At 40.7% G+C, this 14,520-nt stretch overlaps 1 protein-coding gene across 1 annotated transcript in view; it reads left to right on the forward strand.

The window, feature by feature from the left end:
- The first annotated feature begins 243 nt into the window (after nt 1–243).
- The window catches only part of dph1 (diphthamide biosynthesis 1), a 58,322-nt gene continuing 44,045 nt past the window's right edge, over nt 244–14,520 (forward strand). The window contains exons 1-3 of the mRNA XM_085796156.1: nt 244–323; nt 1,654–1,803; nt 12,225–12,288. Of these exons, the coding sequence (XP_085652282.1) occupies nt 272–323; nt 1,654–1,803; nt 12,225–12,288 (266 nt within the window). The 5' untranslated portion in view covers nt 244–271. The remainder of the gene's footprint in view (nt 324–1,653; nt 1,804–12,224; nt 12,289–14,520) is intronic.

A 14,520-nucleotide genomic window follows, 5' to 3' on the forward strand; every position in this document is an offset into this window, starting at 1 on the left:
GGCTTGTTTTCGTTTATTTTATCTTATTTATGTGATATAATTTGACATAGCCTACTGCCACTGTTTTCCAGTGATTGCCACTGCACTTTAGCCCATAGAACCTAATACACCGTGATGGTCTGCTCTGCTCGGTCGGTATGGTCCGCTCCTGTCCCCCTGTCCCGTTCACCGGCATCTTTACATCGGTGCTCGACTTCCCTCCCCTGTTCTCTTCGATCGATTGGTTTCCCCTTTTTGTTCCTCACATGTTTTATGTTTGGGAGAAGAAAACATGGCTGCGCCCTCGAGTGAAGTCCAGATTGTTCCTGCCAAAAAGCCCACAGGTAAATATGAACGTAGGGAATGAGGTGTTGAGCACGAGAGGCGGAGAGGCGGTGACATGTAGAATAGCATCGGGGACGGGAGCTCTTAATGCCGGAGACTGACTTCCGCTTCAAGGCGGCGCTGCGACACTCAGCGATACTGAGCTCTATGTCATCATGATGTCGAGTCTGCATGGCTTTTACTGTAGCTGGCCAGCTGTCTTCATTGTAATCAGCTTACAAGATAAAAACAGGCTTATTTAGCCTCATAACTAGAGTCCAGGTCGAGTTCACGTGACTATGTGAAAGATGCCATGTTTCATGTGTGATAGTGTCAGTGTCTGCCTATTAAAACACTGAAATGAGATATGAACTGAAAATATGACATCTCCTCCAATGATACAAGAGTTTAGGTGACGTATTTAGCCTCTGTTCTATTGAATTGCAGTGGTGGGCTACGTTAAAGGATGTAGGCCTATAGCCTAGTTGGTAGGCTACTAGGCAGCCATCCTTTTCCACAGTGTGACATCACATAGCCTACAGAGGATTAGCTACATTGATTCTTTCAGGCAAGACAAGGCAATTTTATTTGTAGCCTATAGCCCGTTTTTACAAACAGTTTGTCTCAAAGGGCTTTACATGGCATCATAACAACATCCTCTGCCCTTAGACCCTCACATCAACTGAGGAAAAACTCTAGAAAACCCTTTTAACAGGGAAATGCAGGCGGTGGTTGGTGCAGGGAGATGGAGCTCCGGTGGATCTGTGGAAACACAGAGAGAGTGCGAGACACCAAGGCCAAACTACAAAATGCAACAGATAATGATAATGACAAACGTTTTCCAACATAATGTCAAATAATCCATCATCACTTTAATTTATTCATTTTCTGCTCTTGAAAGAACACAAAACACAAGGAAGTTGTTTTGGGTTAGAGTCTAACCCAAAACAATTTCCTTAGACCATAACTCTATGCCCTGCTGCACTGGCACTGCACTACGGTAACAGGAGCTCTTTGCAGACACTACAGTTCTTAGCTGGGTCCTGCTTTCAAAATGTCAATAGGACAGAGGCCGTCCAAATGGGATGAACTGCCAAAATGTTTTACACATTGCAAGTCATCTGTACAGCGATTGACATGATTCAGTAGGCTACAATTGACAGAAGTGAAAGCTGTTGATCTAAAATGTATAGCATAATTTGATGCAGAGTGAACAGTGCAGGCAACTAATGAATAACTTCACCTTCAACCCATTTTATTTAGTAGTGTTGGATAAGTTAGATAAAGCTATACCCTGTGTTCACCACATTACGGTATACTTACAGCTCAATCATTTACCCCTCTCTTCAGTCCGAGGACCACGGCGAGTACTCAATCAAATTCCAGATGAAATCCTGCAAGATGTCGAGTTACAGGAGGCAATCAAAGCCCTGCCTGCCAATTACAACTTTGAGATCCACAAGACCATTTGGCGAGTGAGACAAGCCAACGCTAAGAGAGGTGAGCCATTTTCTTTCTACTCGATCCATTGTGCAAGTGATAGGAACCCATATTTTCTTATTTAACATCTATAGTTAAACTGCAGCTGTTGTTGGGGGGGGGGGGGGGGTAGTGTCTCTGTGTTGCTCACTTCAGAAAACTAGAAAATCTGAGTAAAGTCTGAACATAGCTATAACACACACTTTTTTTACTTGGTGCGGTTTGTATTCACATTGCATTTTTTCACAAGCGGATCAACTTTGTAAACAAAAGCACGTGTGTCCCACAGTCGCTCAATCATTGGATAAAAATTATCAGCGGGATCTTCCACGAAATGTAGCTACACAATGAAGGTCATGAATGCCTTTCTTGCTGCCCTTTCAATTTGGTAGTATTTCCAGTTGCACCTGTCCTGTGATTATTCATCACTTGAGGCTATGTGGCCGTTATGCAGCAGCAGTCCCTGTGAAGGATGGTCAGACAACAAACACACACGTCTGCATGTGCGTCTGAAGGATGGTGCGCTAAAAAAAAAGAAAAAAAGGATGGCACAGCAAAAAACAAACAAACAAAAAACATAATCATTCTCTCAGGATGCCGCGTTGCCGATCGGCATAAGCCAAGTCACATTTATTTCTGTTAAGGGTTATTAATCGGATAACGACTTTCTGATCATTTAAAAAAAATATTAAGAATGTGCATCCTTAAAGCAGAAGTAAGCGATCTGGTCGTTTTGGCTAACACTGCGTTCCAGGCAGGCTTTTGAAACAGTAAGTTACAGCTTCAAGTGACAACTTACAACTTTGTAGCGTTCCAGGCAACCCACAACTCGCGTTTCTCCGACCTGTTGCCTGTGAAAGTCACTATAACGGCCACTCGTAACTTCCAACCCGTGAACTCGCACCAGATCGAACTGGTACAACTTCACAGGTCGGAAAAACACGAGTTACGGGCTGCCCTGAACGCACCATAACTTCTTGTCAGCCGACGGAGTTAGCAGCCCCCGCCCTCGTCATGGATCTATTGGTCCTCGTCCCTACGTCACCACATTCAGGCGCATCCCTTGGCTGCACACACAGCCCTTCATGCCGTTCTCTCTCCTCATTGGATAAAAATTGTAGGATACAAGAAAAGTTTTCTCCTCGGCTCGGCGCAGAGCAGAGTCACTGAGAGACCCGTGTTTCGGTCCAAACACTCTATGTAAGTGATTGCTGTCGGAAGATATAACTATTTAAGACTTATATTAACACAAAAATATCGCTTACTTCTGCTTTAACGGCGACGGATGCGTCCTCTCCAGCATCTGATAAATGTTTTCCACTGACCAAATATCAAGGAGGCAGCGTGTCTATCTGTGCTCCATGTTGACCCACTCGCTCATTGTTGATAATTTCCACATTTTCTGACAACAGCGAAAGCATGTTGAATCCAAAAAGGCGCTTGGATTTTGCATTTGGTTCGGTTTGCATTCACACCGTACGCAAACCGCACCAGGGTTCGTATGGGACTCTGGTGCGGACCAAACAAGTGAACCGAGTCCCAGGTGGTCTCGGTCCACTTGTTTGATCCACACCAGAGTCCGCTGGTTTGTATTCACACGTCAGTTTCAAGCGGACCAAACGAGCCTGGTGTGAATACGCCCTAAAAAACAAAACAAAAAAAACAAACAAACTGACAACCAATGAGACTTTATCACCATTTCTTTCACCACCTTCAATCAAAAATATTTATCTCTTGCGTCTGAAAACTATTAAAACACCTTAGCATTCAAGTGTTTATTTTTATATTGTTATTCATACCTCATTAACACTGTTTCGCAAGTTTATGGCACCTTAGCATGTCAGTGTGAACATCACAGGTTAGACAGCATTAACCCTCTATGGTACCATGTTGCCCTCAGGCAACATACCACTTTTTGGCCTGTCACATCTCCACAATTCATCCCATTTAATGCTGTAATACTTTAAAAAAGAGAGGAGACCTTAGAGGACCAATAACAATGCTTTAATTTATCACATGACTTTCAGGAAGCCATACTGAAACCCTTTTTTGCAGACTTTTTCAAAGGAAACAGGTTTGCCATTTTGCTCCACTAAAACGGTCTGAAAACATAACTTCCTGGCCCTTTTTTATTTACACTAATAGATTAGTAAAGTTTAATTTTTAATAGTTCCATGCAATTTATTTACTTATTAAATAATGGAAACTTGTTAAAATGCACCTGTTGCCCGAAAGCAACAACGTACCATTATAGAAAATTGCAATGTTGCCTTGAGGCAACAGTGGACCATTATGGAATCAAAATTGCATTATGAGACTATGGTAGTGTGTGTTTAGGTGTAAATATAATGTTCAAAAACATATAATTCATCATAATTTTGTTTTTTTTCCTTAATAAATTTGATTTTGGATGCAGTAAAGTAAACATCAGGCTATTATGATGATGATGAGGAAGATGAGAGTGAGAATTCGGATGAGGATGAGGCCAGTGAAGGTGAAAGTCTACAGAGACTGGTGTTTCTAATACAGTATATGATGAACCGTAATGGTACAATGTTGCCTTCAGTCAACAAATCCCAAAAACTTCCAAAAATAAATAATTTTTAAAAATGTCTTTAGATTATGTTTATTTAGTCTATTTTGAGACATAAAAACACTCCAAACATTTTTTCCCCCACTGGCATCATGATGCGTACCATAGAGGGTTAAGAAACCTGTGTTTAAATAGACCCTGTGTGCGAGCGTTAATACAGAAAGCCTTCCATGAGCACATCTGTGCTCTGACCTACTTTGATGACTAATGTACACTCCTGCGATGTTCACACAGGGTTATCCTGTGTTGTGACAAATCAATGACAGACCCACTTTTCAAAAGGCCATGCAGGTCGTCCCATATGCGATGACAATGCTGTTCAAATGTCACAGCACTGAGCGCACATTGAACAATAGGCAGAAACATGAGAAAAAAGAGATACAGTAAAAAGATGTGATGCATTTATGACCGTCCTCGTGTCATTCAGAATAGAAAGCATTTTTTGGTGGTGTGTTCACTGTTATTGGTCAGCACAGACACCAACATGAAGAAGGATGCTGTTCAGTCTAATCCAGTACATTATGTCCAGTGTGTTTTGCAGACAGGACAGTAAGCAGTGAATTTGTGGAGGGGATCTGTAATCCTTCTTTGATCTTCGGGGAGGGGACAGGGCCTCTGGGAATTGTGCTTATGTGTTATTGACAGAGTCTGAAGGATCCACTAACACTGCAGCTGATCGTGCATTCACGCTCACATTTCTCACAGATGTAACAAAAAACAAATACAAGAATTTATATATTTTTATTTTTTATGCTCATCAAAAGTAGAACTTGGCCTCATTAACAACAAAGCGTTGAAACCCAGTCTCAGAGCAAAAATAAATATTATTTTTACCAGCCGGGAAACAATTTCTGTTGCCTCTCTGACATGCTCTTCACATGTTGTATCTTTTGTTGTGATGTCCTTTGTTTTATTGGTGTTATTAGAGGATGGAGGATGTGGGTCACTTAAAAGGAGCTATAGCTTCAAACAGAATCATTAGGTGTGAGCCGAGGAGTGTGGCCTGCAGTGGGACTGTAGCCTCAGAACTAAGTGTGTGGACACAGTGGGAGGCTTCACAGACCTTGATGTTGTGGTGTGTGGCGACAGGCTCATCATTTTGCTCTAGGACTCCTAACACACGTTGAATATTACATCTTAACTGTTAAGTGAAAATGAAAACAGAACAAATAATTCCAGTCTTTGTAATTAGTATGAGGGAGCTCGTGTCAGTTTCCTCTCAGCTTCACAGTGTGAGACCAGAGATAGTTTTCAAAGTCGAGGGGAAACAAAGACACAAAGAAACAGAATGACTGATGATGCCATACTTCACATTCACTATCTGTTTCCTCAGGACTTATGGTCACAGATGACATTGCTGATGTATAGCGTTGATGAATATGCGTTCCACAATCGATCCATAGATTGGAGGGTGAGGCTGGACGAACAAACCCAGGGTTCAGATTCCTGCTTACAGTTCAAGTGAACTGTTTTGGATGTTTTCTGCTTTTCTGTGAAGTCATCATGACATGAGGTGCAGCCCAGGAACTAGGCTCTGCAACGTGTTAAAGAAAATCAAAATAATACACTCTGTGTCCCCAGGTCATCCCTGTCCTCCAAGTAAAAGATCCAAACAAGTCAACTCTTTTTTCATTGTCCTCATTTTTTAAATATATTTCCTATTCACTGAAAACAAACAAAACTGAGTGTTTGTCTTTGCAACCCTCAAAAGCTTATCATTAATTTCACCCGTGAGTTGTCAGTGTAAAGCCAACAAAGAAAACAGCATGTTTGATGATGTTTTAGGAAATGTTTTAGTAGTTTTTTAATTAATGGACTAGTTTCAGATGGACAGCTCACCGACCTCAGCTTCTGCTTCAGTTTCAGTCTTTTCCCTGATCCCAGTGAAACAGGTCATTGTGTAGTATTACAGAGCTGGCCTCCAGCCTACTAGGAAAACTGTCCTTCACTAATATAAATGTCAAAATGTGTAGTCCTCCAGTTGCTCCTGCCTTGGGTGGAAATATGCAGATGGCATGCCAAGAGGATTGAATCATTCTTTTTCTGATGTCCTTGTGGGGAGAGTGTGGTTTGCCACCGCCTGCTGCTTTGCTTTTTGTCGTGTGACGTTTTTCTTTTTTTAATTTTTTTGAGCTCATCCTCTGTCTCTGAAGTCAGAAAGTATAACACACCTCTTCACCCCTCTCTCTCTCTCTCTCTCTCTCTCTCTCTCTCTATTTCTCTCTCTCTCTCTGTTCTTCTTTGTCCATCTGTTTCTTTGTCAGCCTTTGAACTCCTGTTGAATCGCTTTTGAAATCGAGGACTGAGGGACGTAGAGTAGGATGTTATTTTTGCTGCCCAGGCTCTTTTGCTTAGTTTTATAAATAGTCAAAAACCATGTGTTGTTTTTCTCTTTTTATTCTAATTGTGTTGTTCATCTGTTGTGCGTCTCATTTCCTTATGAGAGCAGCTTTTTATTTAGACCTTGGCAGGTGGCCGTGTCCATTATACTGTCACACATTCAGTGAAAACAAAAACAAGTGAACAGAAATGTGATTAGATGATAAGAACTATCTGATCCGAGGCTTGGGTTTTGTTAATAAAGAAGCAACAATGACTGACATTCCTGTATTAAACGGCAAGATCGAGCTTCTCGGGCCATTAACAAGAAAGATCAAAGCAATGTAATTATTCATGTTTGATACAAATAAGTGGTTTTGCACCTTCCAACACTGCAGCATTTACACTACTACCGGTATATGTTTCTCCAGCTACATGATCTCCCGCTCTTGTTGTATTGTTGAACTATTATGCCCACAATATCAAGAAAACAAGGCTGTATTTTTCTTTTTCAGCTGTAAATCATGTTTATTTCACAACCAATCCTTTGTAATATAATTTCATGTAGGCTGATCTCAGGTTGCTTTACAATATTTTATTGTAGCCTGCAGTGTGTTACACAATAGCTTTTCAGCCTTGAAACTACTGAATCACATTTGGAAAAAGAGAAAAATTAGACAAGACACAGAGATAAAGCCAAAGAAAAGAAAAAGCAGGACAGCCACGAGTGTCTTCGGGGACCTTGAATCCATGAATGAGCTTCCCTTGGGGGATCGTGAAATGCCTGAGGAGTTGTTCTGTCTCCCAAGGTCTTCTCACAGCTATAAACTACAGACAATCAAAAGCTTAGCACGGATGACAGTTTCTGTGTGAATGTTTCCTTGAGCTTCAGGACAATAAGCAACACGTGGAGCATCTAATTCTTCTCCTTTCAGTTTTTTGTGTGCCCATGATAAAGTTATTTCTATGGAGCTCTGGGTGTGGAGAGAATATGAGAAAAGCTTTAATGAAAATAATAGTAACTAAATAACAGTTGTTATCACGAATTCTCAAAAAAAAAAGAGGTGAATTGTTAATTGTGGCTTCCCGAGTGCTCATGTTAACTGCACATCCAACTAAGCCACAGATGGCCCACCACATTAAACTCAAGTGCTTCACGAGTCCAGAATGACAATTACGTCCATTGCTGGGAACTTGTGTTTTTCTCTAATTAATTAATTAATTAATGGTCCTTTTCTTAATCGTGTTTTTTGTGCCACCCCCAAATAACAGAACCAGTGTTTTCTTTCATCCACAAGTACAAAACAACTTCTCAGTGAACAGTCCAAGATGGCCTTTTCCGCTCTGTCTGAACAGCGTGCTCCTTTATAGAAAACATGACAGTAGTGAGAGTGCCGGCTGCCAGGGGAAAGTTCAGGCAGATCACAGTCATTGTTGGTGTCTGCAGACTGGACACGCAACATGTGGAAACTTTTGTGTTGGAGCTGATGGAGCTTTATGGAAGGCAAATACAGACATGTGTACATGATACTATGGGAATGGTGGCTATTGGGTCTGTGTGACTTTTATTTATTTAAGTGTGGCTATGCTCGTGCTCTAGACTTTCATATGGACAATTTAAAAATGATCAAGTCATTATAATGAATAGAATTGTATGTATTACATTATTTTATTGAATATATTAGTATAATTAAAATATGAATCAGGTTTTAACATCAGGACTATAGCAGGACTGTTGCATTAGTCAGTTCACAAGCAATACATTAATATTTAATCGTTTAGTTAATTAATTTCATCCCATTTTCTTTATTAGCCACTTTTAATTGTATGTATCAGTTGTTCCTATTGAAGTTGACATTTCACAAAGCATTCAATCTAAACCTTGACGTCTAAATGTAACTGTTAACATTCACACAGCCCCAGTCTGAATCTGCCACAACATGAACCCTATCTATAGCATTATACTCATCCTCCTGGCCATAACGCCCCTTTTGGAAATTCAGAGTAATCCCCCGGCTTTGTCCGGTCAGTCAGCCATTCACTGATAAATTGGTCTTCCCAGCTATTTCTTTAGTTTACCTCCTTTCTTTGATTGTTAACGTAATCCCACATGTAGCTCTCTTGTTGCCTGTATAGCTCATAGCATTACAACAATACATACATCACAGGAGAACATTGCCAGGTGATTGGTTATTCAACACTTTTTGACTTTTTGCCACTTTAACTTGATTAAGGCTGCACAAAAGCAACGTCTCCAAAAATAAGAAACATCCAAACTTCTTATCTCTTTTTATGTCTGCATGATTTAGGAGCTCTTTCTTTCTTTTTTTTGAGCAGGTATATATTTCCAAAGCAGCTTCTCATGCTTGCGTGTCGACATCCATTCAACCAACCAGTCCCACCTCCAGCATCTGATTCACCTTTTCGCTGGGGGCAGCAGATGGAGAAAGCACTTTGCTTCTGTCAGCCGGGGCAGAGGTGTGCTCTGAAACCTTTCTCTGTTAATAAACTTGCCCTTTTCGAAGTAATGACCTGTCTCTCACTGTCTGCATGAGCTCCTGGTGATCCCTTAACCTTTCATCAGTAAATAGTGCTCCTGCCCCGCCTCTGCGCATCGCTCCATCTATCACTCCATCTCCCTGCCATCCTCCCTCAACTCTCTTGGCCTTTTGTCTGTCCAAGCTTTTATTGGTTAATGCTGTCTGGCACTGAAGTCTTGAAATCGTTTCAGGCCTAGTCATGTGAAAACGTTCAGTGTTTTCGAATTATACGTGTCCGCGGAGACATTGATGGATTTATTGAAGTAAGGTGTGACAGAGTGTGACTGGGGGAAAATGGTACGGTTGATTGCAACAAAGCCACACGGAGTTCACGCTGAAATGGTCAACACTTTTTGAACGCACCTCTGTGATCATTTGAAATTTACACCAAACCTAAATAGATTTCTTCACAAAGGACATTAAATAGGAACAATAGACCTGTTGACAGGAGGCCTTGTTGGCACACACTCTCACACCCAAAAACAAACACACTCAAACACTGAACAGCAGAACTGACCAAAAAACTGGCAAGAACACACACTTCTGCTAAAATCTGCTGAAATCCATCTCATTCATGAAATAATCCTCAAGTCTGGAGTTTGCAGACAGTATGTCATCATCATTTTGAGTTGTGTATTTGAGACACTAGCTTTAGTTTAGCTAATTCCATCATGTTTACAGTAAAGGTTTTTTTTTTCTACTTTTCAAAAATATGTTCATCTTTATCTGAAACAAGAGATTGCCTTTTATATCTGGGAAACACATCTGTCTATCATTGAAGCCTGTGCTCAAACACTGGATGGGTTTTTTTCGCTCAGTGAATAAATGTTTGCGTCATTTATCAAGTTACATTTATATTTACTTAACATTTTAACATTTCCTGGTTCCAGCTTCAGTAACAACAGTTTTACATTTCTTATTTCATACAGGACTGCAAATGTCACACATGGCTCTAGGATATTGTGATTTTTACCATGTCCTCATGTTTTACAAATCTTATTTCACCAGTTGAATTGGAAAACAGATTTGTGAAGAATGAAGTAGTTAAAATTTCACAGTCTAATTGCATTTTTAAAATTGCAGACCAAAATGAGGAAAAATGTGGAATAGTGAAACTATTATCATTATTATTAGCATTGCACCATATTTGCTTTTCTTACTTATCTATCTGCTGTCACTTGTTTTTTCCTTCTTACCCACTTCATGCTCTGATTCCTTTCACGTTATCCCTAACTGCAGGGGTTTTAGTCGGTAATCAATACCTGACTTCACTGATACCAAGATGTCATCATGTTTATTGATGACAAGATGGAAGGATTTAATGTATACTGAATTATTTACTCCTGCTCTGCCAAAAAATATAGAATTATCTGGTTAGAAATCCCCAAAGGACAGTTATTAGTGCAATGACATTTTATCTCTGCTATCATTTGTTTATAATTTGTAACTGTAAAAAACATCTCTATCTATGATGTTGAAAAATGAAAGCACTTGCGGATTTCAAATAATCTTCTAATCCAGTGGTCCCTACTCAGCACTGAGACCATATGTTGTTAATGCAGTCTCAGAGCACTTTTTATTTCAATGATGATCAAACACATTGAATAACCAGCAGCAGAAACGTGAGGCTCCACAGTGGCTGGTCTTTAATATATGGAAAAATGTATGAATACAGTTCAGGAAATGCAAGACATTACAAAGTGGAGCACACTGGTGCAGGAGATGGAGCTGATCCAGAGGATCCAGAGGAACTGGTCCACTGAGGAATTTCTGTGACTAATACCATAGATCCAACGCAAATAGCAGCTTCATGAACATTTGTAAACAGATTAAAAATGTGCTGTATGCAGCTTCACAGCTTCATGTTAATGTTATATAGAAGTTACACCAGTAGGGTTCAAACATAATGACTCATTGCTTCTTCAGACGCTCATATTTTCGCTTGAGCTCATTAATTTCTAATCCCTCCACACACGTGTTAGTGGTGAGCTCGCACTTTCCATCGAAACATGTTATTCAAAATTTCCTTTTCCCATTACCACCTTTCTGTTAATATACCTCCACCTGCTTTTTAGAGGTGGAGACTTTTTCATGCAACGCTGATCTGCACATTTCTATTTTCAAAAAAATCCAGCAGAACGTGCAATCCTCGCATCACATCTCCGGTCGTCATTTGCGTGACTTTTCCTGAGATGAATATGCATAAAGGAACGAGCTGTACTTCACTGATTGCAGGCAGGGTGCAGTCGAGATGACAGAGAAACTGTGCTCTCAGGCTTTTCTGCCTGTTAGATAAAAAAAAACTTGTTCATCTCTTGATGCTGAGTGAGTCTGAAATGAACCACTTAAAACCACTTAGTAAATCCTGCCCTAATCGAGATTTTTCCATCGGCTCACCTTCAGTTGTTGTCAGTGGATCAGCAGGTCTTCTGTTGTCAACACGCTGCCCTATCAGTGGCACCAGTGTTTGTTAATTGGCTGCTTAATTTCAGTTTTACAACTGCGTCATCAGTTTGTCTGTAATAGAGTCCAGCTTTGACACATAAAGCTGTGTAAAGCTCTCGGAAGGTGGCGTTTCAGTAGCAGAGAGAGAGAGAGAGAGTTGAGAGAGAGAGATAGAGGATGAGTGTGAGTCACAGAGCCAGTGGCGGACTCAGAGAGGCAGCAAAAAGAGAGGGTTTAATGGCTCTGTACAAGCCATGAGCTGTACAGATAGACCTGTGGTGATTGGGTTGGACTGTATTTCCAACAGCCCCGTCACTTGCTAAAATAAACCAGCAGTACTGGCGTGGCAGAGGGAGAAATTGCCCTGAAATGTCACTATTTTCTGTCAGTGGCGCACTCCGAACCAGCAGCCGGGGCTATGTATGGTTGTGCTGTCTGGGGATTTATTAAATAACATGCTGCCGCCACTCTGCTGCAATTGTGTAACATTTCTGTTTGCTCTTTTTTTCTTTTCTTTTCTCTCTTTTTTCTTTTCTTTACAACAGTGGCCCTGCAGCTTCCAGAGGGCCTGCAAATGTTTGCCTGTGTTATCGCTGACATCATTGAGAGGTAAGGAGGAGAGAGAGAGAGAAGAGAGATGTTTTAAATTTTGATTTGCTTATGTTACATGAGAGTCTACGAATGAGCAGCAGCTGACGAACTCTAATTGCCTCGGCCACTTGATACTCATTAGGAAAGCGGGAGCTTTGTCGTAATTCCCCGCCTTCAACTCAACTCAATCAAGGATTCAGCAGAAAATGAGTCACAATGACACTGTTTTTACGACAGAGCAGATATTACAGCTTCCCCTGGTCACAGTTTAGAAGAGGGGAGCGATATTATTCTTGTTAATTACATCTTGTCTCGGTCTGCATGTGTCCAATTGCACACCAGCACTCCATCACAGAGACACCATGTAGTTGTTTTCTTTGTTTTTTTCATCTTGCAGTGAGATGTGCTTCAGCATTTAAGTGCTTCACTGCGGTTTGGTCCACACTGTGCTCAACATTTGCGCTTAAGTGCTGTAGTGTGTAAGCAGAAACACACATTCTGAACTACACTGTGATCTACAAGAAAAAGCCAGAGTTGTTTTTCCACTTCTTCCTCTTGCACTTGTTGTCTCTCCGGCCTCATCTCACCTTGAGCTGACCTTCGTTTCTCGGGAGCTCTGTTCTGCTAAGTGTTTTCTCTAAGGGAAACGGCTGCTATCATTAAACACCTAGAGTGGATCTCTTTCATAGGTGTTTAGTCAATACTAACCAGATTAGGAGATGGACAGGATGAGGAATAGAGTTCGTGAAGCTTCCAAACATTGTTCAGGCAGGCTGGATATTAGATTTTACACAGGAAACTGGGATCACATCAGTTTGACCATGTTATTGTGCTGTTCATGCTTACATGCATTTTATATTACTATGCAGAGACAATTATTGACCAAATGATCAAACTTTGGTCTCACTCACAGAAACATCTGGAGGGTGGTTGTCTTTCTCCCTTGCCTCAACTCTTTTATCTATCTTCTCTTTTTTCGCTGTCATTTTGTTCATTATTAACCCAGCTGTATCGGGCCTATCATTTTATCTTTCTATCACCCTCTTTGCAGTCATTTCGACTTTTTTTTCACCACAAAAAATGTGATAGAGTGAAATTTTGATGATAAGGTTTGGTCTTATCATTCCCGCTGCTATCGGGCTGAGAGCTACCAACGCATGGTGCATGACGTTTAAAACCACACACCAGTGCAGTTAACATTTGTACATTTGAAGAGTCACTGTCCATCATAGCGTCTGCTAAATCACCCCCATCTATTCTAGTAAGAGCAATTAACGAACACTAATTAGTTTTCTCACTGTCAACGTCTATGGCTCGTGTCTGAATTTTTCACTCGCTTTTTCACCATTCACACAATTTCTCTGTGAGACTGCAGCAAAGAAGTGGCTCTCAAGGTTTCTCTTTATTTGGTCGTGTTATATAGTTTCCCTTAAGGCTTAAGCCATTTGCCTCATCACGTACTTTTTTAGCAATTTAAGTTCTTCCAGATTTCACAGATGGGTTATTTAAGTCCTGGAGAAACATCAGAGCCAATGCAAAGTTCTGAGTATCTTCCATCCTGTGTACCAACATCTTGGTAGTGCAGTTTCATTCTTAAAGGATTTTTCTAGTTTATTTCAACCACAGCAGGTTTTTTATGATGGCATTTTACTGACCAAAGTAACGACTGAGATTTGAGAACATTTCGATATTGCTACAATAAAGTGGGATACAGAAAGAAGCGAGGCAATGAGAGAGATTGCAAACAAGATGAGAGTTTTAATTGATTATCTAAATTAACCATTTCATTTGGAGGGTGAAGTGAAAGTGAGTCTACCAGAAATGCTGGCAATAATCCTTGATTGCAAAGGAAAGATATCTGTTTGCGCATCTGCAGCAGGCAGAGGTCGAAACTGATTAACAAAGTTGATTTGTAAACTATGATGTGTATACGGGATGTATGTGTATGTATATGGCTCTGTTGAATGCTGCACTCTGATTAGTGTAACACACAGTTGATAGGGATGCCGCTCTGATCAGAGGAGCACAGAAGAGAAGAGGTTAAAGAGAAACTATGCAGGATATTTACCTTATGTTTCATTTTTACTTTCATTAAACAGCTTTGGACTAATTGTGATGTTGGATAAATTACTTGTAGCTTGTTACAGGGAGAGTGGAGGCTCGCTTCCACATTGTGGCTGAAAACCAACCTGTATGATCAGAGCCTCTGACATGGTGTCACAGCTCTTGTCCCAGTGGCACTGCGAGTCC

This window comes from Trachurus japonicus, chromosome 13, assembly GCF_045865225.1.
Source record: "Trachurus japonicus isolate A0001 chromosome 13, Traja_1.0".
NCBI classification, from domain to species: Eukaryota; Metazoa; Chordata; class Actinopteri; order Carangiformes; family Carangidae; genus Trachurus; species Trachurus japonicus.